The 24,751-nt window shown below is 40.3% G+C and overlaps 1 protein-coding gene across 1 annotated transcript in view; it reads left to right on the top strand.

Moving 5' to 3' along the window:
- The window catches only part of LOC146976688 (leucine-rich repeat and fibronectin type III domain-containing protein 1-like protein), a 222,569-nt gene that overhangs the window by 147,590 nt on the left and 50,228 nt on the right, over nucleotides 1-24,751 (top strand). Inside the window, exons 3-4 of the mRNA XM_085796605.1 lie at nucleotides 14,801-15,074; nucleotides 20,705-20,905. Coding sequence (XP_085652731.1) covers nucleotides 14,814-15,074; nucleotides 20,705-20,905 — 462 coding nt within the window. The 5' untranslated portion in view covers nucleotides 14,801-14,813. The remainder of the gene's footprint in view (nucleotides 1-14,800; nucleotides 15,075-20,704; nucleotides 20,906-24,751) is intronic.

Genomic DNA, 24,751 nt, shown 5'->3' with positions numbered 1-24,751 from the left:
TAAAACACCTGTTGCTTTAGGATTTACTACAAGTTGTCTAGCATTAAATAAGATTTGTTTTTATTACTTTCTGTTTCTTACACACTGCCAACACCCCCAGCCATAACGTGATGTAATGATGATGATGATGATGAGTTTCTATTGTGCTTTGCAGAGCATACCGGTAACAACGCGCTATGGCAACTCGATCACTGGGTCCTCTCGGGTACTATACAACCCAACCTTTCACTATCAGTTCCGACCCAGCCCCAGAGTCACTTCTTGTGAATGGAGCCAAGACCCGAGCCTAGTGGTGGTCAGAGGGGCCGTGTGGTACACATTGGCAGCCATGCTCCTGTCAGTCTGCCCCAGGCCAGCTGTGGCTATACACACGTAGCTTACCACCACTGTTGTGAATGTGGTCTGAGTGAATAATAAAGCGCTTTGGGTATATCATGAAAAGCGCTATATAAATCCAAACCATTATTATTATTATTATTATTATTATTATTATTATTATTATATAACCTTATCCACTGCTCTATCGATTGCTTTCTCGCTGACTTCATTAAAAACAAATGCACATGGCCAGGATGAGGGTTAGCAAAACAGCGGAAAAGCAACCGGACTTGCATAGTTCCCCTTTAAATGTTGTGTTTGCAATCGCTAGAAACATGAATTAAAGATCAGCACTGGTGATTGATGCTGAGTGCAGATTGGAGAGGCTTGGAGAGGCTTTCCACCACAGAGCCCAGGGTCAGACTGGCCATCAGATAAGGATGGGAGCAGGTGTGGTGGGCCACTGCGTCAGTGTTGTGTTTTTACCAGCACTGGACCGCTCCATGTCCTTGTCATTCAGTGTGCACTGGCTTTATTCTCCTGGGCAGGACAAACAACAAACCTCCATGATGATATTCATTGCTCCAAACAAGGCGCACACAGCAATTCTCTGATTGTCTTGCAATTCAATGATCAAACAGGAGCAAACACAGTGACTCTCCTGGACCAAAGCCCAAAATCATTGATTTGGAGTAGGCTATAGTGCAACGTATGTGATCAAAGGCTTATTATGTAGAATTGTTATGAAAAGTGAAGCAGATTTTTGTTTGACTTTGATCTTTGTGGCCTTTGAGGCCAGATTCCACGCTGCTGATGAGCTGCGTTCACAGTGAGCGCAGCTGCTGGACAGTGATTGATACTGGCTGCAGTGGCATTAATATGAATGACAGTGTTCAGACATCCATCACTACAGAGAAAAGAGCAGCGGCTTCTAATGGGCGAGCCGTGTGCATGTACATCCAGAGTGCATGATGAAGGGTGTCTTCACTCAAACAGATGCGATAATGGATAACGATCATTTTAATGGCTGGAGGAAGAACAAATGCTTCAGGTTTTCGTCTTCGACAGCTTATCACATGAACTTTAATTATATGAAAAAAAAAAAAAAACTTTTATTCTAACCTGAGAGTCAGTTCAATTATTTTTGAGTTTTTTTCCTGCAGTGACACATTTCAAGGCTGCAGGATTTTGTAGTTTAAAAACTAAAACTTGCAAAAGGTATTTGTCTTTACTTACAGTACAAAGCAATGACTGACACTTATTTTAAATTATCACAAGCCATTTTCTAATTATTTAACAATTACTCCATGTGGTTAATATAATATATGACCACAATAGGTTATAATGACTGGATACCATTGGAGGAATTATCAGTTTACTGTATGGTAATGTGAACTAATGCTTGATCTTGAAACTGCATCTCACACCCCTCTTCCCATAGATGTTAATCTATGAATACATATACGCACCTACCTACATATATGTAGGTAACGACACATAATTGTCTCCATTGTACAAACTATGTATAACTACATCATAAACACTGCAGATATAGCCTATATTAATGAATCTGGATGCACAGAGTGATGTTAAAACACAGCAACCATCACCATCTTGTTCTCATTTTTGTCATGTGGATCCTGCAGCCTGGCTCATCCCAGCTGTTGCAGTCTGGAAGAGAGCGTAGGTTTGCATATGGACGGTAGGAAAATACCAATGTGAGGACAGAATATTACAATTATTTGAGTAGACTCCTTTTCACAAAATGTATTAATCAACTGCAATTTACCAGATGTCCTAGAGGCTGCATTTTCGAGACAACCAACTTAGGAATACTTGCACTTCATTGGTTCAGAAGGTGGAGACTCTCTGCTGGCTCACATCATTTACAGATGTCGCCCTAACTGCCTCTGAGGAGGCGAGAGCAGATCAGTGTGTGGTTGTTTTCAGTGTCAGGCTAGTGGTACATGAGCTTACAATGACACCGACCTCATGATTAAATTCAAATGATGATGATTTATAACCTTTTTTCTGCTGTGAACATGATGATGGTAGATACAAATATGCCAAAATAATGTTTTATTTGTCTCTTCTAAATTAACAATACATTTTCTGTAGTGCTCTTTTCTTGAGGAGCTATGGCAGACCAGGATGAAACCAGTGGTTTCAACCGTTTTCAACCAGTTATGCCAGCAGTAGAGATCCCCACTCCTCTGCAGAGTCAGCATGATCACAAACACCCGTCAGGTCAGAAACTGGACCCAAAAATGCAGGCACTGAAAAAAAATGGTACGATAAAAATATGTATTAAAACTCACAGAGACACAAGGAACACACAGGAAAAGTCATTACTGCAGTTCAACAATGCAGATGAACTACACAGGTACAGGTGCTGCAGTCACACACAGGGGAGACACTGAACTTCAAAATAAAACACGAACTAAACAGGAACGAGACCATGACAACATAGAGTTGGCACCTACTCATTGTGACAGTTACTGGCAGGATTTATAGATATGAAGAGTTCATTTGCAAAAGCAGACAACACCGTTTAAAAAAAATTCTAGAATCTTCATTTTTTATTTTTTATTTTAAGGTGATATCAGTCAAACCAAAGTTGAGTGACTTTGAGATGTAAAAAAACAGACATATCTCCCTAAAGTTTTATTGAAAACAACACTATGCAAAGAATAATTACAAAGCCTCAGCTCATTTTTTTCAAAATGGCACTTATCTGCTTTGGCAAATGAACTCTTTATATAATAAAAATTCAACAATTTGAATTGACACAAAATTAGGAATGAATGAACGAATTGTGTTACAGGAAGAGAAAATACATTGATGACATAGATTAGGTCAATATCACGAGATAAATAATCAGTGAATAAGATGGGGATACAGGATTGAAGCTGGGAAAACCAATTTTTAATTTCATGAGGCGTTTAAGCTTCAATTTCTTTTTAAATGTAAATTCAGGCAGTGTTAAGGACCCCCGTCAGCTGATCACATGTTTAAGTCCTCTGTGTGTTGGAGGGATTGTCGACCAAACCTCAGAGTGTAGAGAGGTCCTGCTGTTTGATATTACTGGGCAACTTTGTTTGCTTGACTCCCTGAAATGTATCTTGTGGTCTCATTCAGTTAAACCACGGTGGGATTTCTGAAGGTTGAGCCCACTGATGATCAATATCTTTTGCCAATATTGACTTGACTCCGTTCAAGTTGCCCATGAGCACATCGATGCCAAATATTTCCACAAAATAAAGGATTAAATATTTTGCTGCAGATAAGATTCTTGGCAAAACCTGAGTGTTTAGACCAGTGGTTGCCAATCTCGTACAACTGAGTCCCAACAGAGCAGTTTAACGAGGCTGCTGCATTTACAGAACCTGAAGAAATAAAAGGCTTCATGGGGAAGAACTCAACACACGAGTGAGTGTCGCTGATGGAATGATTGGCTTTGGATGGTGACATCACTCATACTCCTGACATCCAATGATTTTTTTCAATAAATAAATAATGAATATGTTAATTAACAGTGATGGCTGAGGATGTGACAGTATATGCGCATTTACATATTCAGGCCTCTCCCATTGTTTCTATCTCCCAGTCAAAGCTGTCAGCTTTAAGCAGCATTGCTTGTAACGAGCGTAGCGGTGATGTCTGTGGAGATGAAGTGACATTTGAATATAAATGACAATTTCCACGACATACAGTCTAACAATGTGCCGTGTGTATGTAAAAATCCATTAACATGTCGTCTGCACAAATGACAGTGATTGATGTTAATTGAAATGACAATTTTGCCTCCCTCTCGCTCTCTCTCTCTAAGTTGAGGAACACTAATGGCTTCCCCTCTCTGTCTCTAAGCTGTGGAACTTGTAGTTTTATCTATACACATTATTGTTCTGAGCCCCCCCCCCCCCCGTCACCACCCGTCACCACCCTTCATCAGGCGGCACGGTGCCTTTACTCAATGACAATGACGCTAATTTAAATCATTACAGCATAACATTACGGTGGCGGTCCAGATCTGAGATCTCCATCCATCATAAGACATTTAGCTCCATTCATAATTGCTACACTCATGTGCTAAAGGGAAATTAAGAGATTTCTTTTCACATAAACAGCCTGGTTGTCTGGAAAAAAAAAAAGTCCCAGCAGGACACATGATGAATTGACGACTGCAGCTTTAAACTGCGGAGAATGGTTTGTGCCGGAGCAAGTGCTTTCAAGTTACCTGTGGAGATATTGCTTTGCGTGACTATAGCTTGAGATAAATCACACCAGCTCTTGTCAATCTATTATTAAACCCTGAGTCTGCCGGCGCAGCCACTCGGCGGCTGGCGGGAGATGATGTGGCTGCTCTCCGCTGCTGATGGAGGGCACACACACTAGGTCTTCTGTCAACAATACACACATTGAAAAACCTTCAGCTGAAGAGATGTGTGAGGTGTGGTCGCCAATTATGTCATTCCCAACACTGTGTTACTTCTGCTCCATTTACCTCTCTGTCTGACTCTAATAATACCCATGAGCACGGTGAAATCATCAGGCAGCAGCTGATCTCTGGACCTGTTTCTATTGAAAGGATTTCTTGCATGTTAATTTAAACACATGTATATGTATGTAGGTAGAAGTGATAACCCCTATCATGTAGGCCTATACGTCTTTTTTTTTCCATCTATCACTGCTTTGTGGTCGTTGTTCGTGTGCTGTGAATCTATTCCTTATATTAGGGGAGAGCCGGGACGAAAGTAACACTTTTCAGATAACATTACAGACAGAAACTAATTTTTGTTGTCATCAACAACTCACATGTGTGCTCTAGGTGTTATTTTGTACAGATGTGGAACGACTTTGCTATAATTTGACTTTGAACTGAAGTTGTGTTTTGTTAATTTTGACCCCATCAGTCAGGACAAAAGTAACACAATGGTATAAAGTTGAATTCTTCAATGACTGACAATGCCTCTGGTTATATGTAACCTTTATCTTATAATAAATATATTCCATTTCATTTCATTTCATTTTTAGAATGAACAATGATGCACATTTGGATTTTATTTTTAGACCTTTGTAGATCGGCTCATTGAGACGTTGCATGGTGGATCATGCTGTGTGATTTACAGTTGAATATAATTTATTAACATTTTCTTGAATTTTTTTACTTTTTTTTTTTAGATATTTTACCAGTTTTTCTAGAATTTTTTTAAACTTTTTTTTTGAGAAAATTTACCACTTCCTTCTAGATTTGTTTCTAAGAAATTTTACCATTTAAAAAAAAAAAATTAAAAACTTTTTTAAAAAATCTTACCACTTTTTTCTAGAATTAAAAAACAACAACTTTTCTTTCTTTTTTTTTTGAGACTTTTTGCCACTTTTTTCTAGTAATGTTTAAATGTTTTTGTTTCCAAAAATCACGCCATTGGCCATAATTTGAACGTACATTGACTAAAAAAAGTAATGTTCTTCAGATATCAGTTCTTCAAATATTTGTGTATTTCTGGTGTTTGCTTCAAAAATCTGTCTAATGGGGGTCCATGGTCTAATTTGTGTCATTTTAGGGGTCCTTGATGTGAAAAGGTTTGAGAACCACTGTGTTAGAGCACTAATTCACCTGTCAAATGATCATAATTATGACAACGAAACAGCAAACACAACCTGTCGAAATAATTTACTGCTCGAGTGAATTTACTTTCCATGATTGAAAACAGGTTCTTGAATGCAACTCGGTGAAAGTATGATGTATCCCCGTGACTTTTTCGCTCTTGTAAGTCATGAGTGCTGTACTTGCAGACGCAGTTTGACATTATCTGACTTGTATGGGCTCTGAGAAAATCGCTGTGTTACTTTCATCCCATGTATCATCTATTATTTTCTAATCGCTGGTTGTGTTACATCACATGTGAAAAAACCTGACATAAGACACAGATCTAAAAGCAGAATTCTTATCAGACGTTGCTCTATGGGGACAGAATCGAATTAACTGCAGGTCTGTGATGTGAGCGTCCTGAACATTTGACTTTGTTCTTTAATCTTTTCATGTGACTACATGTACATCTTTATATCCACATTTGCAATCAGTGTTGCTTTTGTGAATTTGTGGACCTCAGGGAGATTAGCAACCTCATTAGCGGAGGCTAATGTGGCTCCTCCCCCTCCCCCTCCTCACTGTAGAGCAGCCGCCTCATGTCTGCACACATCTCACATTTCCATTGGTATGAATGTCAAGGCTCAGTTTGTGTTAATATGAATGAAGCCCACCCTCCACCGGGGCGAGCACCAGCATCAGTGGAGCCGGCTCCGTCACTTATTATTGATTTTAATCCAATTTGAAATGCATCAGTCAGGCGGTATCAGCAGCGTGCTGACGGTGGCAGTGCAGCTGTGAGACAGACAGACAGACAGACAGATGAACAGACAGGCTGTGGCAGCGCTGTGAGACGCGTCATGATCAGTCTGTGAAATATTGTTTGACATATGGAGAATTGCAGAGAAAATTTCACTTTTTTTGTGGAATCACAGTTTTGTTACAATCAGGTCACGCTCTGATCAGACAATACTTTTCAAAACAAAAACCAAGCGGCGTGACATTACCCACGGTGATGGAACCTGACGTGATGCGACATGACACGATCAAAGCTCTTGAAGCTTTTCAAGAAGCTCAGTGATGGGATTGACATGATGCTTCAGAATTTATCTCATCTAAGCATTTTCTGTGAAGATATAAAGGTCCCATTATTCTCCTGTGTTTTATCTGCAGTGTTGATCCATACGAAGAGATATCTGTGGTTTGAAGTGGAGAAAACCATCTCAGTGTAGTTTTACATCTCCTCTCCCAAGCTTCCCTCTGGAGCTGTAGATACAACAGGTCAGTGTCAGCCAATCAGAGAGAGAGGAGGCTCTGAGCGTACTCTACTTTCGACTCCTCTACATTTCTATGAAGTGCTTTTACTTTGAAGCAGAGCTTTAGTCTGTGGGATGATTTTTCTTACACTTTGAAAGGATGATGGACCACACATTGTTCATCGCAGGAGACAAAAAACAATCGCAGCCAACTCCTCCAGTGTCGGCCATGTTTGAACCTCTCAGTGTCCTAATGATGCTACATTAGATAAAGGCAGGAGATCTTATCGCCTCAGACCACGATCTGATCTGGGGGCAGTTTTTAAAGGTTTAGAAATAAAGAAAGAATGTTTGCTAAGTAAAAGAAAATCTACAATGAACTGACAAGCAGGTCAGTTGTAGGCTACAGTAGGAGCCATGTGACGTATTCATAGTTCTTTCAAAATAAAAGTACTCTAGCACTTTATTGTAAAGGAATAGAATATACAGTATCTGACTCAAGTTAAAGAGTTGTGTACTAAGTCCATTAATGTAGTTTTAAACCTCAATGAAGGCTGTTCTTCTTTAATGGAGGACGCTGGTGCATTTTATTTCATTTTTCTTTTACAATTCCACAGACAAAAATAAGCGACTGAATAAAATGCTCTGAAAAGTATTGTCTGTGTATCTATAGCATGATTCTTATTCTTCCACTGCTGACTGGGAACAGAGACTCTCTGAATTCACATTTTTGCAGAGACATTCATTAAAGTCTTCCCCTCATTGTGTTAGATAAAAATGAAACACGGGCAGCATTACATTTTTCCCCCAAATTGTTTTCGCTGTACCATAATGGCGCCGTGGAAACATCAGAGTTATTTCTAAGGGCACAAGCGGAATGATTGCAAAGAAAAGTCACATTTTGAACAAACATGACACACAACGTACATGCCGCTGTTTCGGCACGCGCTGTGGAACGCACAATGGGCTGCGGTGTATGGATTACACAAGCAGGAGCGTGTAGGAGATAAAGGCAGCAGGGGCTTATTGAGGCGAAGAAGAAATGAGTTCAGAGTATGCAAATGTGAAGTGGTCCTTCCTTCTTTGTCTGGCTCAGTCCTCACACTTCTTGCTGTCGTCCTCTGTGCCTCCACCGGCGGTATCCAGCTCTTCCATTAGCCTTGGATATGTGTGTGTCTGTGTGTGTGTGTGTGTCTTTGATCCACATATGCGATTTTCTAGGTGTGTATGTGTATTTCTGTGCATGCCGCTCTCTAGAAGCTGTAGAACAACATCCCCACCAGCTGGCCGGGAAATGTCACTTCTGGAGCATCCATTCTACTTCTCCTCTTTCCATCTTTCTCTCACTACCCTGCTCTGCCCTTCGTTCTCGTTTCATCGACCTCGTTCCCTCCATCTCATCCCATCTTCCCTTTTACTCCACGTCTCATCAGCTTACTTGTTCATTTCTTTTTTCTCTTCCTCTTCTTTGTTTCCTCCATCTCTCAGCCCATTATCCCCTCATCTAAGATTTAATCCTCTCTCCTTCCCTTTCATCCTCTTATTGTCTGACTACCTCTCTGCTAATTCTACCCCCCACCCCCTTTGCTTGCTCCTTGCTGTTGTTGTTTATTTCACACTACAAACATGTCAGCCAAAATAATGAGCAGGCACCACCTGTCGGTAGGTGAGATTGTCTTTTGGTGTCTTCTGAGAGTCTTTGGTGCGTTTTGTTGTGCATGACTGACTCCATGTGACAGGCAGTGTTAATAAGATGAGCTGTCTTTGTCTATAAACAGCAAACATCGCCTTGTATTGACCCTCCAACCCTGTTGAAGTAGCTCCATCTCTCCCACCGTCGGCTAAATATGAATTACATTACAGCACATTTGCTCATTTGTCAGTTTTATCCAATGTAACTTACAAGACAGGGACAATAATAAAGCTCCAGTGCAGGAGGAAACCTTGAGTGTAAGTATTAAGTGCTTCATTGATTCAATAAGTGAAGGAGCTCGAGTAAAGAAGTGCAGTGAAGGTACATACTGTACATGTAGCATGAGCAAGTTAGTCATGGCAGAGTCATAGAGGAGGACTTGATCACCAGACACACTATGGAGCATCTGTAAAGGGTTTAACTGGTGAATGGAGGCCCAGCAGAAGAGCACTGCAGTTGAGCCAATCATCAAACATGACATCCATGTTTCCTGCTACTTTGGTTGAAGTAAGAGATGAAAAGATGGTTTTGATGTTGATATTAAAACTAAGTCTGTAACGATACGTGTAACAAAACTGAAATTGCGACACCCTAACCCACAAACGTGTCGTCGTTTGATATGGCAGAACTGCGACACACCAGTTCCAACTCCCAGAGTTTGTGCCTCCAATCCAGATACAGCATGAGCTGCCAGTAATCAGGGTCCGAAATTCACTGCAGGATTGGGGGTATTGCACATAATTTAGGACAACGTTAGTACACACTAACACTTAAAAAGGCTAACACATGGAGCAACTTTGTTTTTATAGTTTATTGAATTAAGTTAGATGTTCCTTTCCCGCGATGTTATAGACATACACGTGCAGCTACAGCTATGCAGCACCACATCCACTGTGCTCTGGCTCGGCTGATCGGTGCTCAGGTGGAGTTTTGAACTCTTTTAGAGGGCGTATTTAGATGTAGCGTCTTGCACAAACCCCACCGTTTGAAAAGCGAAGGAAACCAGAATTTGTAAACATGTCGCCTCCGAGATGTAAATGTGTATTATAGAGGAGAAACAAGGATTTCTGGACCGCTGACTTGTATCATCAGAACAGACATGTCCTGTGATTTTTAGCCTCCTTTCATATTTAATAGAGGGGTAATAATATCTGACAGTGATATTCTCAGCTGTCAGGATGCAGTGGCTTCAACCCCAAGACAAATTAGCCTACGAGACAATAAAGTCCAATCCAATCCAAATCAAATGGTGTATCGACCTGTGGGTCAGAAATCGAGATAAGATTCGTATCGTGACTTTGGTGTATCGTTACAGGCTTAATTAAGACTAGACCAGCCAGGATCAGCGCAGTGGCTGAGGGGTCATCTGCTGGGACAGGTTTAGTTGAGTGTCACCTGTATAGCAGTAATATGAGACAGCATGTGAGCAGATAACTGGACCTAAGGAGGTGTTACTGTATATCCTGCAGAGAGAAGGGGGTCCCAGCACCAATCCCAAGGGAGGGGAAGGGGATGAGATAAGGATGTTTGTCCTTGGCATGACACGCTGAGGGAATGGCCGGCGCGTGAGGAATCAGACCATGGAAGCATTTTGTCTGAGATGCACATGTTGGAGAGCAGGATGTGGTGCATCAGTATCAAACACATTGTGAGCTGGGTCAAGCTCAAGCCTTCCCTGAAACTGGAAAAAGTCATGTGGTAAAATAAATGGAGGTATAGATGATTAACTGTCCATAAACTGTTGTTTGTTTAATCTTTATTGAAATGGGGTGGTTCACTGAGAGCGAGCCCTCTTCTGTGAGCACGCCCTGAAGAAAAACCATGGATAAAGATAGAAACAGAGCAGGGAGGAGTTCAAAGTGTAAAGGAAATGCTGATACTCTCATTAGCACCTCCATATGTTTGGAAGGTTGTGATATTTTAATATGCCCACGAGTCAGGAAACTCAATCAACATGCAAATGAACTCATCAACTCCCAATCATACCTTCCATTATCATCTCACACAAGGCAGAGGGTGTGTCGCTCAACATGTGTTTTACATACCAAACACAGTAACATGGATGTCATCACATCACTGTGTGTACCTTAAATTCTCAGATCAAAGGTATTAAATGTTACTTTTTTATTTTGAGTCAGAATGAACAGAATAATGTAGACAACTTGAGAGGTGAAAGGAGCATAGGAATGAGGGAGGAAAGTCAGTGAGGATAGATGGATGGGAGAGTGATATGGTAGAGTGGTGTAGGAAGGGGTAAAAGGATAGACTGAGAAATAAATGACAGACAGGGATGGGAAAGCAGATACAAAGTAATGGATGAACAGACAGTGGAGAAAAGAGTAAGAGCAAAAAGTTTCAGAGAATATGGAGAGAGTGTTGATGGGAGGGATCGGGCTGGGAGATAAGTGCAGGGAGGGAGAGACAGGAAATGATGCAACTGAAATGAGATATTTCAGCCAGGAAGAGAGTGATGAGAGGAGAGAGGAGAGAGGAGAGGGGCCACAGAGACGGAGAAGTAAATGCTTGTAATCCGAAAAAGATTTGTTTTGTATTATTCATACAACTTAAATTTGTTCTGAGAAGCAGCATTTTCCCACTGCAACATCTGTCTGAAGGTAATCTCTCCCGGGTAAACATTGACAAGTACACGGTATACATCTGTAATTCGGTGATATGTAAACCGTTGACCCCTCTGGCTCACCATTTTGTCACGCCGGTGTTCAATCAAAGAACAAGCCCATAGGTCATTTGTGAAAGCGGCATTTTTCAATCAGTCCCCATCTAGATGACGAAAATGTCACAACTTGCTGCAAACGACACTCTCGAACCACAACATTGGCTGAACGTGGATAAACACAGCACTTGTGTCACCAACAATTACCATCGTGCGAAATGCTTGTCAAAATTGCACTTTGAAAGGACGTGCAAATCATAGGGGTAATGCAACTGAACAAAATATAAATGATAATGTAAACGAGTGCAGCTGCGTCTGTGTACCTTCCCTGATCTGTCGTAGCTTTTAGCTCTGGTAGAACACACAGCTGCAGAGACGGGCCGTGCGTAGGAGAAGGTCAAGCCCACTGAAAAAGCAACAGTTTTTCTTTTGAGTCTCCTTGATAAAAGTGGTGAATGGAATTATCTGGGTAAAAGAGATGGACACAGAAATAAAACAACAAAAGGAAGACTTGAGATAATAAAACTGGAAAATTGAGGAATTATCAACAATGTCTACTACACTGTGAATCTTAATGAGTGAGTTTGTTTTGCTTTGGCCTCTGTTAAAATACTTAAAAATACACATTTTGTTTTTATTAGGTTAAACTAAACCAAAATACCATGTCATTGTATTTTCACATCTCCTCTCTGTGGAGCTGTATAGTAACAACGGGTTTGTAATGTGGATCCCACATCACTTTGGCTTGATTAAAGGTGTACAGAAAGGAAAATTGAATTTGATCCCACTATGGGTCTTAAAATTAGTGTAATCACTCATCTATCAGACGATGTAACCCAAACTTTGTGCAAAATTCTATTTTCGAGTAAATCCGGGGTGAAAGTGGGGTAGTTTTTTTCCGTAGTGGATAATGTAGGCGCGCAAATTATGCGTCACGTTGCTCACGATTCATCAGCCAATGATATCAGTCATCCGTCAATCAAACATCTGAGAAAAACCAGTCGCTTTGGCAGCGAGTGGTAGCAGATCCCTGCGGTCCATCACTTAGCCTAGCTAGCTAAGTTAGCAAGCTATAACGTAGCTAGCCTACTAGCTAACAGTTAGCTACGTTAGCGAAACACACTCCAATCAAATTCCTTTGAAACACTGTGTCCCGCCCGGTCCCGCCCCAAACATTGAATATCCCGCCCGCTCGATAACACCCAATCAAATTTGTTTTCCTCACTCGTGGAAACTTCTGGAAGGAGGCGGTATAAACAGGAATAATAAGACAATTTCTCAACACCTTTAAGGCTTTTAAGGGTTTCTGGTGCACCTAAAATCAAGTTTGTAGCATCAGCAGAGCAGCAGCTTAGAAGTGTCTGCTGGTTAACATATTAGTCTTTACCTCATGTTTCATGTTTGAACATGTTTGTCATGATAATAGAGACGACAGAGTGAAAGCAGCTCTATTGGAGGGAGCTGAAACAATGCTAGGCTGAATGATGACACAACCATACACACTGCAGCATTGTGCTCTGTTTAAATGTGAAATATTTTCATTTAAACGACAAGAGCTGTAAATTTCAGTTGTTGCTCATTACAGCCTGAATGTCTGCTGTGCTTCAGTCATCCACTGACATTTAAGTCTCGTCTCTCTCAGGTTTTGAACGCTTCTGTTCTGATCATTCCCACTGAATTTATCTCGTTCCATTACATCTCTCCTATTACGTCCTCACATTTAGCTTCATATCCTGTTGTGAGCACATGTGCAGACTTCCTGCTCTGTATTCCGTGCTGTAGTTGAAGCAGTCTGAATATTTCAGTACCGTAAATAAAAGAGTGTGTCTCTCTCCGCTGTTATTTGCAATCGACCTTCCTCCAGTCACTCAGCATTTAAGTCAGAGAAACTTTTTTAGAGAGGAGGTACATGTGGGAGTCTACGCACATGCATGAAGACGTGTATGTATGTGTGTGTGTGTGTGTGTGAGTGGTCCAGGTTTTACTCACGTTGTGGGGACTTGTTATATAACAAGGACTTCCTTATTATGAGGACAAAACAATAAGTCCTCATTATGTAAAATCATTTTATGTGAGTGTTGGCGTAGTATTCTTTTGCATACGTTGTTCCTCTGTGTAAGCCTCCGATTCCTCCTTGTGTGAATATATTCACGGCTGAGCCGAGCCGAGCCGGGCTGAGCCAAACCTACTAACTGAACGGAGAGAAATCAATATCAATGTAAATGTATTCCTTTATTGCCTTGGCTGGAACAGTTGCTTTGCTCTCATTTCTATGCAGGAAAAACATCCATGAAACTCATGAAGTGAGACAGACAGCCACACACAGCATAATTTGTGTTCTTTAATGTTCTGCTCGGATTATAATCACGACAGTGCAGCGAGCCTAATTGATGATATAAGTACTGTTTACTTTCATTTTCCCCGCTTCAACTTACTCAGCAGAAAGAAACGCAGGCTGCGCCAACACACAATAAAACACTTTACCTCCCTCATTTTCCATGCTACCATCATCCCCTGCATCCCCCCACTTTCCCCTGTTTATGTGTCCTCATCTCCTCTCTCTCATGAAGCATTTATTATAATACTTTTTTTCCCTGTAACCCACTCATCTGGAAAGTTAGGGGAAGTAAAAAAAAAAAAAGTCCCAATATCCACAGTTTATCTTTCATATTGTATAACGGAACAGCAGTGGTGGTGGTGGGGGGCAAGGAGACAACAACACTGCAAAAATTAAAAATCTTACCAAGAATATTTGTCTTATTTCTAGTTATATGTCATTTCTAGTCAAAATAAATCTAATTATACTTAAAATAACACTCATCACATTTTAAAAAGCAGCTTGTTTTTAGACACTTTTTACTTTTTTCAAGCAAATTTTCCACTTTAAATAAGTAGAAAAATCTGATAGTGGAGCAAGTTTTTCTTTCTTATTACATACACAAAAAACACTGGCAGATTTTTCTACTTATTTCAATTGAAAATTAGTTTGAAACAAGTGAAAACTGTCTTAAAAACAAGTTAATTTTTAGGTGATGAGTCTTATTTTAAGTGGAAAGAGATTAGTTTTGACTAAAATTGAGACATTTTGACAAGAAATAAGACAAATATTCTAGGAAAGATTTTGAGTTTTTTGCAGTGAACAAAATCTGTCAATCAAACCACCAAGCAGTGATCTGAGGTTTTTATTTTGAAAATCCAGCAGGAACACCGAAAGACGTCGTCAACTGAACTGACTCCTGCTTTTTCTTTTTCTCTGTCATCTCCTGCAGGAAGAGAACAGCCATGGACGTGGTCTCCTCGCTGGTCTGCCCACTCCTCCTCTCCTTCGTCCTCCTGTCCTCCCTCCCCCCCTGCTCCTCCTCCATGCTGTGTCCGAAGCGCTGCACCTGCCAGAACCTGCTGCCGTCCTACACGGTGCTGTGTGCCAAGACGGGCCTCCTCTTCGTCCCGCCCAACATCGACCGCCAGACAGCTGAGCTCCGGCTAATGGACAATTTCATCACAACGCTGAGACACCGAGACTTCGCCAACATGTCCAGCCTGGTCAGGACTCGCCTCTCCTCATACCTTTATGTGATAAGACTGTGTTGTTCTTCTTTAACTTGAATAGCAGCCAGAGCTGGGGCCATATTGTTTTTAGTTTTTTTTCGTTCTTTCAGTCCGTCCCATTCTTCTGTACCTGGTGTGTCAGGAACACGTGGATGGAACTTCTTAAAATTTGGCCCAAACATTCACTTGGATGACCTGATAGATGTTGGGGGTTAAAGGTCAGAGGGCAATGTGACCTCAAAACACACATTTTAGCCGTTATTCAAGACCTGACACAGCATTTATGATGAGTATTCACACGAATGGTTCATATTTTATGACTCTGGATAAAGAGGGATGTTAAAGGGATAGTTCAACATTTTGGCAAATTGGCCCTTACCATAATCCATATTCCCGTCGAGGGCAGTTTTTCGGTAAGCAGTCTCTGCATTTACCTCTACAACAACTCTGTGTGGTAACGTTGTGTTATTATCTCATAGCGTGGTGAATGTACAGGTCACAACTTGTCCACCAGAGCGTTGTGGAGTTGTTGGATTGTGTATTTGATGAGTTTGATAAGGGAAACCAAGAAATCCCATTAGCCTCCGTAGCGTAGCTCTGAGCAGCTCACGGCTCTGCTCCGCCGTTCTAAAAACAGCTTGCACCGACAATTAAAGGTAAAGAACCTACTCCTAAGACTATAGGGATTATGGCAATGGGCCAATTTGCAAAAATGTTGAACTATCACTTCAATGCGTTTCCACCAGCTCAACTCGTTGCTTTTTATTTGGAAAAAGCACCTTGAATCTGAAAACATGAAAACACAGCAGACCACCGATTGGTCAAGAATTATCACTGTGTCATCAATGTAAGAATATCCTGCACAGCTAAAAGTTGGTTTTATTCCTACTGTAGGTCTGTTAATATGTTACTTTATTAAGCCTTAATGTTTTCCATGTGAGAAAGTAAGTGTTTAGATCCCAACATGTGGTCAGTTTATCTAAATAACGCCTTTTTGGACATTCACTCCGACGTTTTCGGAGATGTGAAGAGCTTCCCTATGGGACCAGCCGGCCGGGACCAGTGGCTACATATGTACACATATCACCACATTTCAATAAATACATGCACATTAGAATGAACAGATAAGTCTATATTAAATCTCTATTCCAAAAGCGGTTCTCTCTACTATCCTGTAATGGAAATGACCTCCAGAATAGAACCTGGTACCATATCTGGGTCGAGTCGAGCGGAGTTAGTAGTAGAAACACGGCTTAAAGAGAAACTAGTGTGATTGAAGGAGACAGTAATGCTATTTCTCATCTTGTTCACGTTGTGTAATTAATTTTAGAGATAGCTGGCGGAACATGAATTATATAAAGCCTTATGTTGTTGATGTGTTGCTTCTCTGAGCTGCATGTAGAACGCACTTTGCTCAAGTGAATCACAGCATGACTTCTTCAACTGCAGAGCGAGTTTAGTCCTCTTACATTCCACCGTACCAAAGATATCCCAGTGATGTGTCAGATATGTCGACGCAAAATTTTAATGAATGCCACAGGTCCTGAATTCAGAGCTCTCTAAGGCTGGAAGAAAGAATTAGCTCCACTAATACGTGTTTGGAAGCTGGAAGGAAATGTTTAAAAAATGTTTTAAAAAACCCAAAACAACTCGGACCACTCAGAAGAAGGCGCCTTTCATGTGTGTCTAATGATTCTGGTCTCAGACGTCAGTCCAGCATATTTGCGAGAACACAGCGGAGCCCACTTACATGCTAATCAAAGTATATTAAGTTAGCTCACAGGCTATAAGCTCATGCCAGTTGCCTGCTGCTCATTTTGGTCCAACAAGTCACAGCTGTGTCTGTCCAGTCTGAATGAGAAGTGACCTGCCAGAAAAAAGAAAGATAGCAGCAGCTCATTAGCTTGTTTTGTTTTTTTAGAGCAGCTGAATCCTTTTCATAAGATTGACTGTGATTTCAAGAAGGAGACAAGAGTCACAATCCAACATTAACAACTGCTTTTTATGATACTTTCTTAACCATAACCTGAACACCATGTGCAGATGAAGATAAGATAAGATAAGATAAAATGAGATGAGATGAGATGATTCCTTTTTTGCATCCCTGGGTTGCTCATTTAATAACAAAATAATGAATATAACGTGTAGGATATACAATCAAATACAATTTACAAGGACGAAACATATAACATACATATCACCTCCTACTGACACACCACATTGTACAACAGTGCACAGATACTGATCTCCAACATTATACTCAGGTAAACAAGCACAAATGACACATTCCTTTTAATACAACCTCATACATTACAAGTTGTGCAGATTCATGACCCTGGATTCATATTTCACTTCATTTCATTTATTGAATCTCCATTAGATTTTCTTCCTAGAGTCCAAACATTAGGTCAAAATTGTCCATTCAAAGTCCATCAAAGGAATAAAAACAAGAGTTAATACAGTCACAGCACATAGATAGAATCTTAGACGCAGACAAACATAGAACATAGACATGATTACGACACTTGTACAGTACAAATGAAGAATCCATGAATATATGCAAGGGGAAAACAATATAGCAAAACATACAAGCAGATGCCAAAATAGCAATCTAATATGGCAGGGAAGAGAACTGGGAAGAGAAGACTTAATTTTATCTTAGTTGGTTCAGCAGTAAGATGGACTGATATACAATATACATATTGTTTTGGTTGAAAGAAGGAACTCTGTAGCGCCTGTTTGAGGGCAAAAGTTGATATTCTCTCTTGTTATGATGGACAACCTGATCATACTCTTATTGTGGGCTTCCTGAAAAGAGACAAACCCTAATTTGTTTCGATCCAAACACAACTCTTTTGTTTGTGTTGCTTTTTGTGAGATCTCAATTCTTCCTTCTTCAATTTTCTATACTCCACTTCTGTACATTTACCATGGTAACAACTGCACTTAAAGCCATTATCAGTAGATGTCTGGTCACAGAGCTGCAGGCACTGAGTGACTGCTCTGTCTCTGAGAAGTGCAGTCATAGAACATCTTAAACATATTCATTTTCTGAGTTATCTCCCCCAGCAGTAAAGTGTAGCCCACATTTGTAAGGACAACATAAATATCTGTTGAACAGGACTATTAAATGGCATTCTGGGAAATACTGCACATCTCTATTTGAGTCACAAGTGAAAAGAAGAAGTGAAGGAAGTGAACCAACACAGTAGAGTTCAGAATGAAGCTGAACAACACAGATTAAAGCTAATGGTGAGACTATAGAAAAGTGTTTTTACTGCTGCCATGAACATGAAAATGCTTATTCCACACCTAAAGCAGAAAATATTGCAGGAGCATCTGCTCCCCGCAAGGTAACATACTGAGGTGAAATGCGCTGCTATGATATTTGACAGAACTTTGCCGATTACATCCACTTTAATCATGTAGCGGAGGTGGAGATGCTTCAATACATGCAGCACAGAGAGAAGAAACACCAACGCCATCAAGATTTAAATGCCAAATAGGAATAACGTTTCACAGCTGGAGACTTCCTTAATGTGTGAGAAATAAGTTTCTTCTCCGGCGTCATTACCACGACGCAAACACGATGATGTTTGCACACACACAAGGCAACGTGGGAAATTAGGTTTTAATTATCCGGCAGCGAGCGGAACGCGGAGCGCCACACAGACGTCTCTAGTGATCATGGTGCACCTCCAAAACACATTTACAAAAGTGTGGGTGTTGATTGACCCTTTCTTGGGTGTTAATAGAAAATGTTTCTGCATCTTCACACTCATGGTAATCCATATACATCCAGTCATGTACAAACTCCTCAACTCAACTGCGTGTTTTCTAATAGTCTGATTAACTTTTTAATAGAGTCCAGGCTTATCTTATAATAATGTCATCTGTAATTCCATGTCCAGATAGAGTCAGTCAGGGACAGCAGTCCTCCACTGAACACATGTCTCAGCTGACCCACCGTACTCTACTATTAATTATGTAGATTATTATTAATGAAGACAGGTTAGGGGGTGACTGAGTGTTTGAACAGCATCCTGCCACCTGACTGCTGATTTAATCCCCTCAGCCTTCGGGGTCCAACTTGCTGAACCACTTTTTTAACAAAGTATTGAACTTCTGTTAGCTCGAAAAGTGCTGGCTCATCTGCTAACCGCGACCTTTGACCTCCCTGCACAGGAGGACAGGAAGAGAGTCATTCTAAACCAGGATAGATTTCACAAGAGCGAAGCCTCAATAAATTATTGCTGGTATAAAATTATATAATCTTACAGAGGTTCAGGCAGGAATGGAAAATGAGGAGTGAAAAAGTAATTTAATGTCACTGCTAGTCACATTCCCATTGATTTTTTTTTTTAAAGTCTGGTATATTTTGGATTTTAAGAATTGTAGCTCCCAGGATATATTATAAAAAGCGTCAAAATGGTAATTTTAATTGATGGGGAGAAATTATGCATTATTGCTTTTCCTGGTCATTTATATCAAGCATTTTCGTTTTTGAACAGATTTCATTCAGTTTTACCAAGCAGCTTTGTTTAGTACATAGCGACTGCCCAAATAGCGTTACAAAAAAATAAAAGAAGCAATGCATTTACACTCACAAGGCATATTTACAAAACAATAATTGATAGATAATAGATCAAATTAAAATGTATTTATAAAGCACTTTTCATACATTAAAAACGTGGCACAAAGATAGATATATACAGTACAGTATATACTTTATTGATCCCAAGCTGGGAAATTATAGTGGGTGGAATTTTGTTTTTAGGACATTTCTGTCCATCTTGGCACAACAACCACTTTCTTTTGTCAAAAATAGGAGTGCATTGCCTTCTTCTTTCTACTAGAAGTGCAACTGCAACCTGAACGTCAGCATAAAACTGTATGATAACAAGTATAACTGTTGTAATATACATAACTTTGCATGATAATATGTTATTGTAATCAATATTTACATCCATTTCTAATTTGATACAACATTTTGAATAATACACAATGACCAGATTTCAACCTTTTTTAATCAGGCAACATATCCGGTGGGATACAAACATTTGTAAGTTTACTAAATAACACTACAAACATAGTTTTAAAAAAAATGATTCATCAGAATATTAAGACAATGGTCTTCATTCGTTTTATGAGTTAATATTGATGTTTTATTGAAAGTAAATAGGATTACTAAGTATATTACTTAGTCCTGCACCTTAAACGGCCATGATGGATTCTGTTACCATTGTTACTACTGTAGTGCATGTATTGTGTATGTATGTATTGCAAGTACAAAGCAGCTGATACGACGCCACTGGCCCAAGACAAATTTCCCTTCTGGGACAAATAAAGTTTATTTGATTTGATTTGATTGATTGATAAGGCTGACTAAACAACAACACACAACCTGAACCAAACCATGTGATCAATATGCTAATACAAGACTATTGATAGATGATAACTTAATGGAGGAAACCTACAGGATGTTAAAGAGTGTGTATCTCCTGGTGCATGTTGCTGTTTAAGGGTTAAAACGGATGGGAGGAGAATATAATCAGCAGAGAACAAAGTCGATCCTGTTTTTGTTTTGGGGTAAAAACTAATTAGATCTTCCCCTGTGTTTGTAGATCCACCTGACGCTGAGCAGAAACACCATCAGTCAGATTCGGCCGTACGCCTTCGCCGACCTCCAGGACCTCCACGCCCTCCACCTGGACGCCAACCGCCTCACCGTGCTGGACGACTCCCACTTCCAGGGTCTGGTCAACCTGAGGCACCTCATCCTGGCCAACAACCAGCTGCACAGCATATCAGAGAGAGCCTTTCAGGTACACACGCCCCACCTGGACCCCCAGGAACACGCCCCACCTGGACCCCCAGGAACACCACATACCACATACCAATACAAGGCCCTGCTGCAGTCATGCAAATACATGTGTTTCTTCTGTTGCACCTAAAACGGCTAAAACTTGGACACTTTGCCTGAAACAAAAAAACCCACAAACTTACTGTATCTCTGAGATCTGGGATGTCCCGTGTTTCTCGGGTCCATTGCTCTGCAGTATTCATTCTTCTAATCTTTCCTTGTTCTTTTTTCATATTTACATGGACTGCTATGACCTTTTTCAAATTCAAATGATCCTCATACTAATCCACGGAACATCTTTGTTATTAGTTTGTTGTGGCAAAAAACCTTGCCCTATGATAAGGAACGAAAAACAACAATCCTATCAAGATTTGAAGATTTTATTATATTGTGTCAGACTAAAATGAAAAACCAGCAATAATCAGCAATGATCATCAAACAGAGACATTCGGCCGAACAGGGTGCAGTCTCTCTCAACCACGGAGGTCTGAAGAGTCTGGACACCCACTGATGGTACAGAACAGTAAGATTGGCCCTTTTATACAGTGATGGTCACGTGCAAACAGTTCAAATTTCATCTAAGATAATAATTTAAATGGCCATGATGGTTTTGAACTTCAACTGACACTGTGACATAAAGGCCTAGGTTTTATTCTCATTACTGTTAGTGCATACTATATATGGAATATCCCTTTAAGCCTGACAGTCAATTTTTACGATCTTGATGGTTTAAGCAGAAATCTGTAGTTCACAGGAGAGAATCTGTGTTCACAGTTTAAAAGATTCAAACAATATTAAATGATAGTATTTTATTTTAAACATACTTCCTTTTTGATGGAATAAAACTGTGCAATTCATTCATTATATTTTACTTTTATATAGAGATAATCAGGGTTTGTCCAAGATGTCATTGGGTTCATGCTTTTCTGCAAAGGCTCTACTGTAAATATAGCAACTACTGTAGGCTGGCTAACCAATGCTGGACTTCCATGTCTTGTGGCAGTCAGCTGACTTGTATACCTGCCACAGTGTTGTGTCAGTTCACACCTAAAAACAGCAACTTAGAAATTCAGTTCCTACAGATGAAAATGACTGGGAGTAGTTCACACATAGTTCAGTGATCTAGTGAACTATGAGCATGAAACAAAACAAGTTGAGATTCAGAGTATATTTTACCACTTTGACGATGTGTCATATAATCTCTGATAGTCTGATAAGGCGCAATGCTGCACATGGAAATACAGTCCAGCGTTCACAAACAGAACACGTTGAGCTGGTTTACCTCTGGAACATCTGTCTTTATACAGCTGTTACACATACAAATGCATAAAAGCTGCGTGTCTTCAGACTGCGTGGTTTAGACAGTGGAGGTCAAACTGTAGACATGACCACTTTCTCTTATTTCTTTCATTATTCATTGTTGTTCATTGTTAGCTAAATTTATTGTGGAGAATTTGGGCCAAGGTCTCATTAGCTGAATGAATCTAGTCAGACAAATCGGCCAATTACCCTCAGGCCTTCATCAGCTGTAAATTATAATCATTTTTTCAATTTAAAACTTTGTCTCGCTACAAATTGGGTTTTGGTTTGCCAATAGGCAACATGAATTTACAGTTCAAAGGTTCATAGTTTCCTAATAAGTGAGTCAATCATGAACACACAGGCCGTCCTGCCCAACATCAGAAATGTTCTTCTTACCCATTCTACACTGAAAAAAGTCAAACTATTTTAAACCAAACAACTTTGGATCGGTGCTGCCAACGAAGCATCTGAGTCACTAACGAAGCGTTCAGAAATAGATTGCCATTTGCCAAGATTCTCAAAAAAGTTAGTTGAAAACTTCCTGCAAAGTCATTGGAAGCTCTTCAGAATAGTTGTTGTGGCGCTGAGGGTCAAGTGCGGCGTAGAAGTGACGCCGCTGACTGTGAGACCCCACAGAACCAGTCTGCCCCCACAGCTCAGCTGGACGCACTTTTAATAACCAGGCTCTTAAAATAAACTGTTTTCTGCGCTTCATTAAATGACACTGTCCACTCTCTCTCTGCTCATTAAAAGTCCAGCGCTGTGGTTCTGGAGGGTCCCCTCTGGACCGGCTCTTAAACCTCTGCAGGACTTTCATTAAGAGGAAACGTGTGAACTCTGAACTCACTGATGCTGCAGTTTTAATTGCTCACATTATGACAAATGGGTGATGATACAAAGTGAACATGATTAAATATTTTCCCTCCTAAGGCAGTCGCATTACTCCACAATGCTCTGCATACACTGTGTACAGTAGCTACACACTATGCGTTCACATGTGCTGTGTGAATTTCAGCTGTGTCACATGTCCCTAACTCCCTCACTGGAGATGACAGTCCCTTCAGGAAACTGGGATTGTCACACACTAGCTGGGGGCTTTCCTCACCTCACTTTAATATTAATGTTTTACTTTCCTCTATGTACCCTGTGTGTCATCCAACATGGGCATTAAAGGGATATTCTGGCGTAAGTTTAACCCATGCTCTAACGCACCATGAGACCGAGTAGAGCACTCCCTCGAGAGATCAAGTTTGCCGATCACAAACTTTTCTAGTTGTAGCGACTTCAGCACAGACTGTCAGATAGCATAATACTGCTGTCTATGGAGCCAAGAGCCAACCAGGATCTAAAGCCACTAATAGCCATAAATAATGCTCAGAACAGCACCAAACTTCATCAACAGTACAAACAGGGTCCCAGCCCATAATACCAGGCATCAAACACCTGCTAGCTGTGCCTGCTTTCTGGAAGAACTCACCCACTCTCCTCCAACTGCTGGCTAGTTGTGGGAATGCCCTGACAGGTCGATTACAGATTCTGTGTTGACAAGGAAATGAACAGAGTTGAGTTGCTCAAACTATCACAGTCAGTAAAGAGTGCTGCATTTTTGAAACTAAAAGTCACTGGACTCCTTCCTTTTTACTGCATTCTGTGTCTTTCAAACAGCCAGACCTTATCTGACCTACAAAAAAGAAATAAATAAGCATATATACATTACTCCAAAACAGAATATTTATCCATATGTTTCAAATTTCAAATTCAAAATTCAAAATTAAAATTTCAAATTTAATTTAAATGTCCAGTTATTGGGGAAAAAGTAGTTAATTTGTTGAATGACCAAATGTTAATTTTATTTACTGTATCGCTGTGATGGTTTAAAAACCGGATGCAAAATATAAATAAGTACATGTACTGTATATATACCACATTTTTTAACCAGTTTGAATTTGATTTAAATTACGTTCTTCCACCCAACTGCTGGGATCCGAGTAATCCTGATTTTTTGGATCAAAGTTTTACCGATCCTTCTGAAAGGTTTTGAACAGTCCAGTATTGTGAGGAATTCTGTGTCACAATTGCAATCCAACACCAACATCCAGTCATCTTTTCTTCACCCTGACTCTTTTATTTCTTCTTTAAAAGTGACCTTTTCCTGACGTTCCATAATAGTTTCATGCAAAGATTGTGCAGATCGATGGAACGGGTAACACGGTGGCAACCCAGCTGGGCCCTCAGAGTGGTACATTCAAACATAAGTCTGTGTTAAACTCTTCTACTGGAGTTCATGTCTTTGTCTTCTCTGTGTGTGTGTGTCCATTGACCTATGTTAGGTCATAAGTGTATTAGGTCACAGAGTTTCTGGGATGTTCCTCTTTTTGATGCTAATTCCGACTCTTTTCACGCCCAGCACCTCTAGTCATGTTAATTAAACCGGATTAATAGAGTCAGTGTTGTGCTGCTGGTTTCCACCTGTGCACAGACTGCACTTCATTCAGTCACTGTGCAA

This window comes from Trachurus japonicus, chromosome 13, assembly GCF_045865225.1.
Source record: "Trachurus japonicus isolate A0001 chromosome 13, Traja_1.0".
NCBI lineage: Eukaryota > Metazoa > Chordata > Actinopteri > Carangiformes > Carangidae > Trachurus > Trachurus japonicus.
This window is presented reverse-complemented; position numbering and strand designations above follow the sequence as displayed.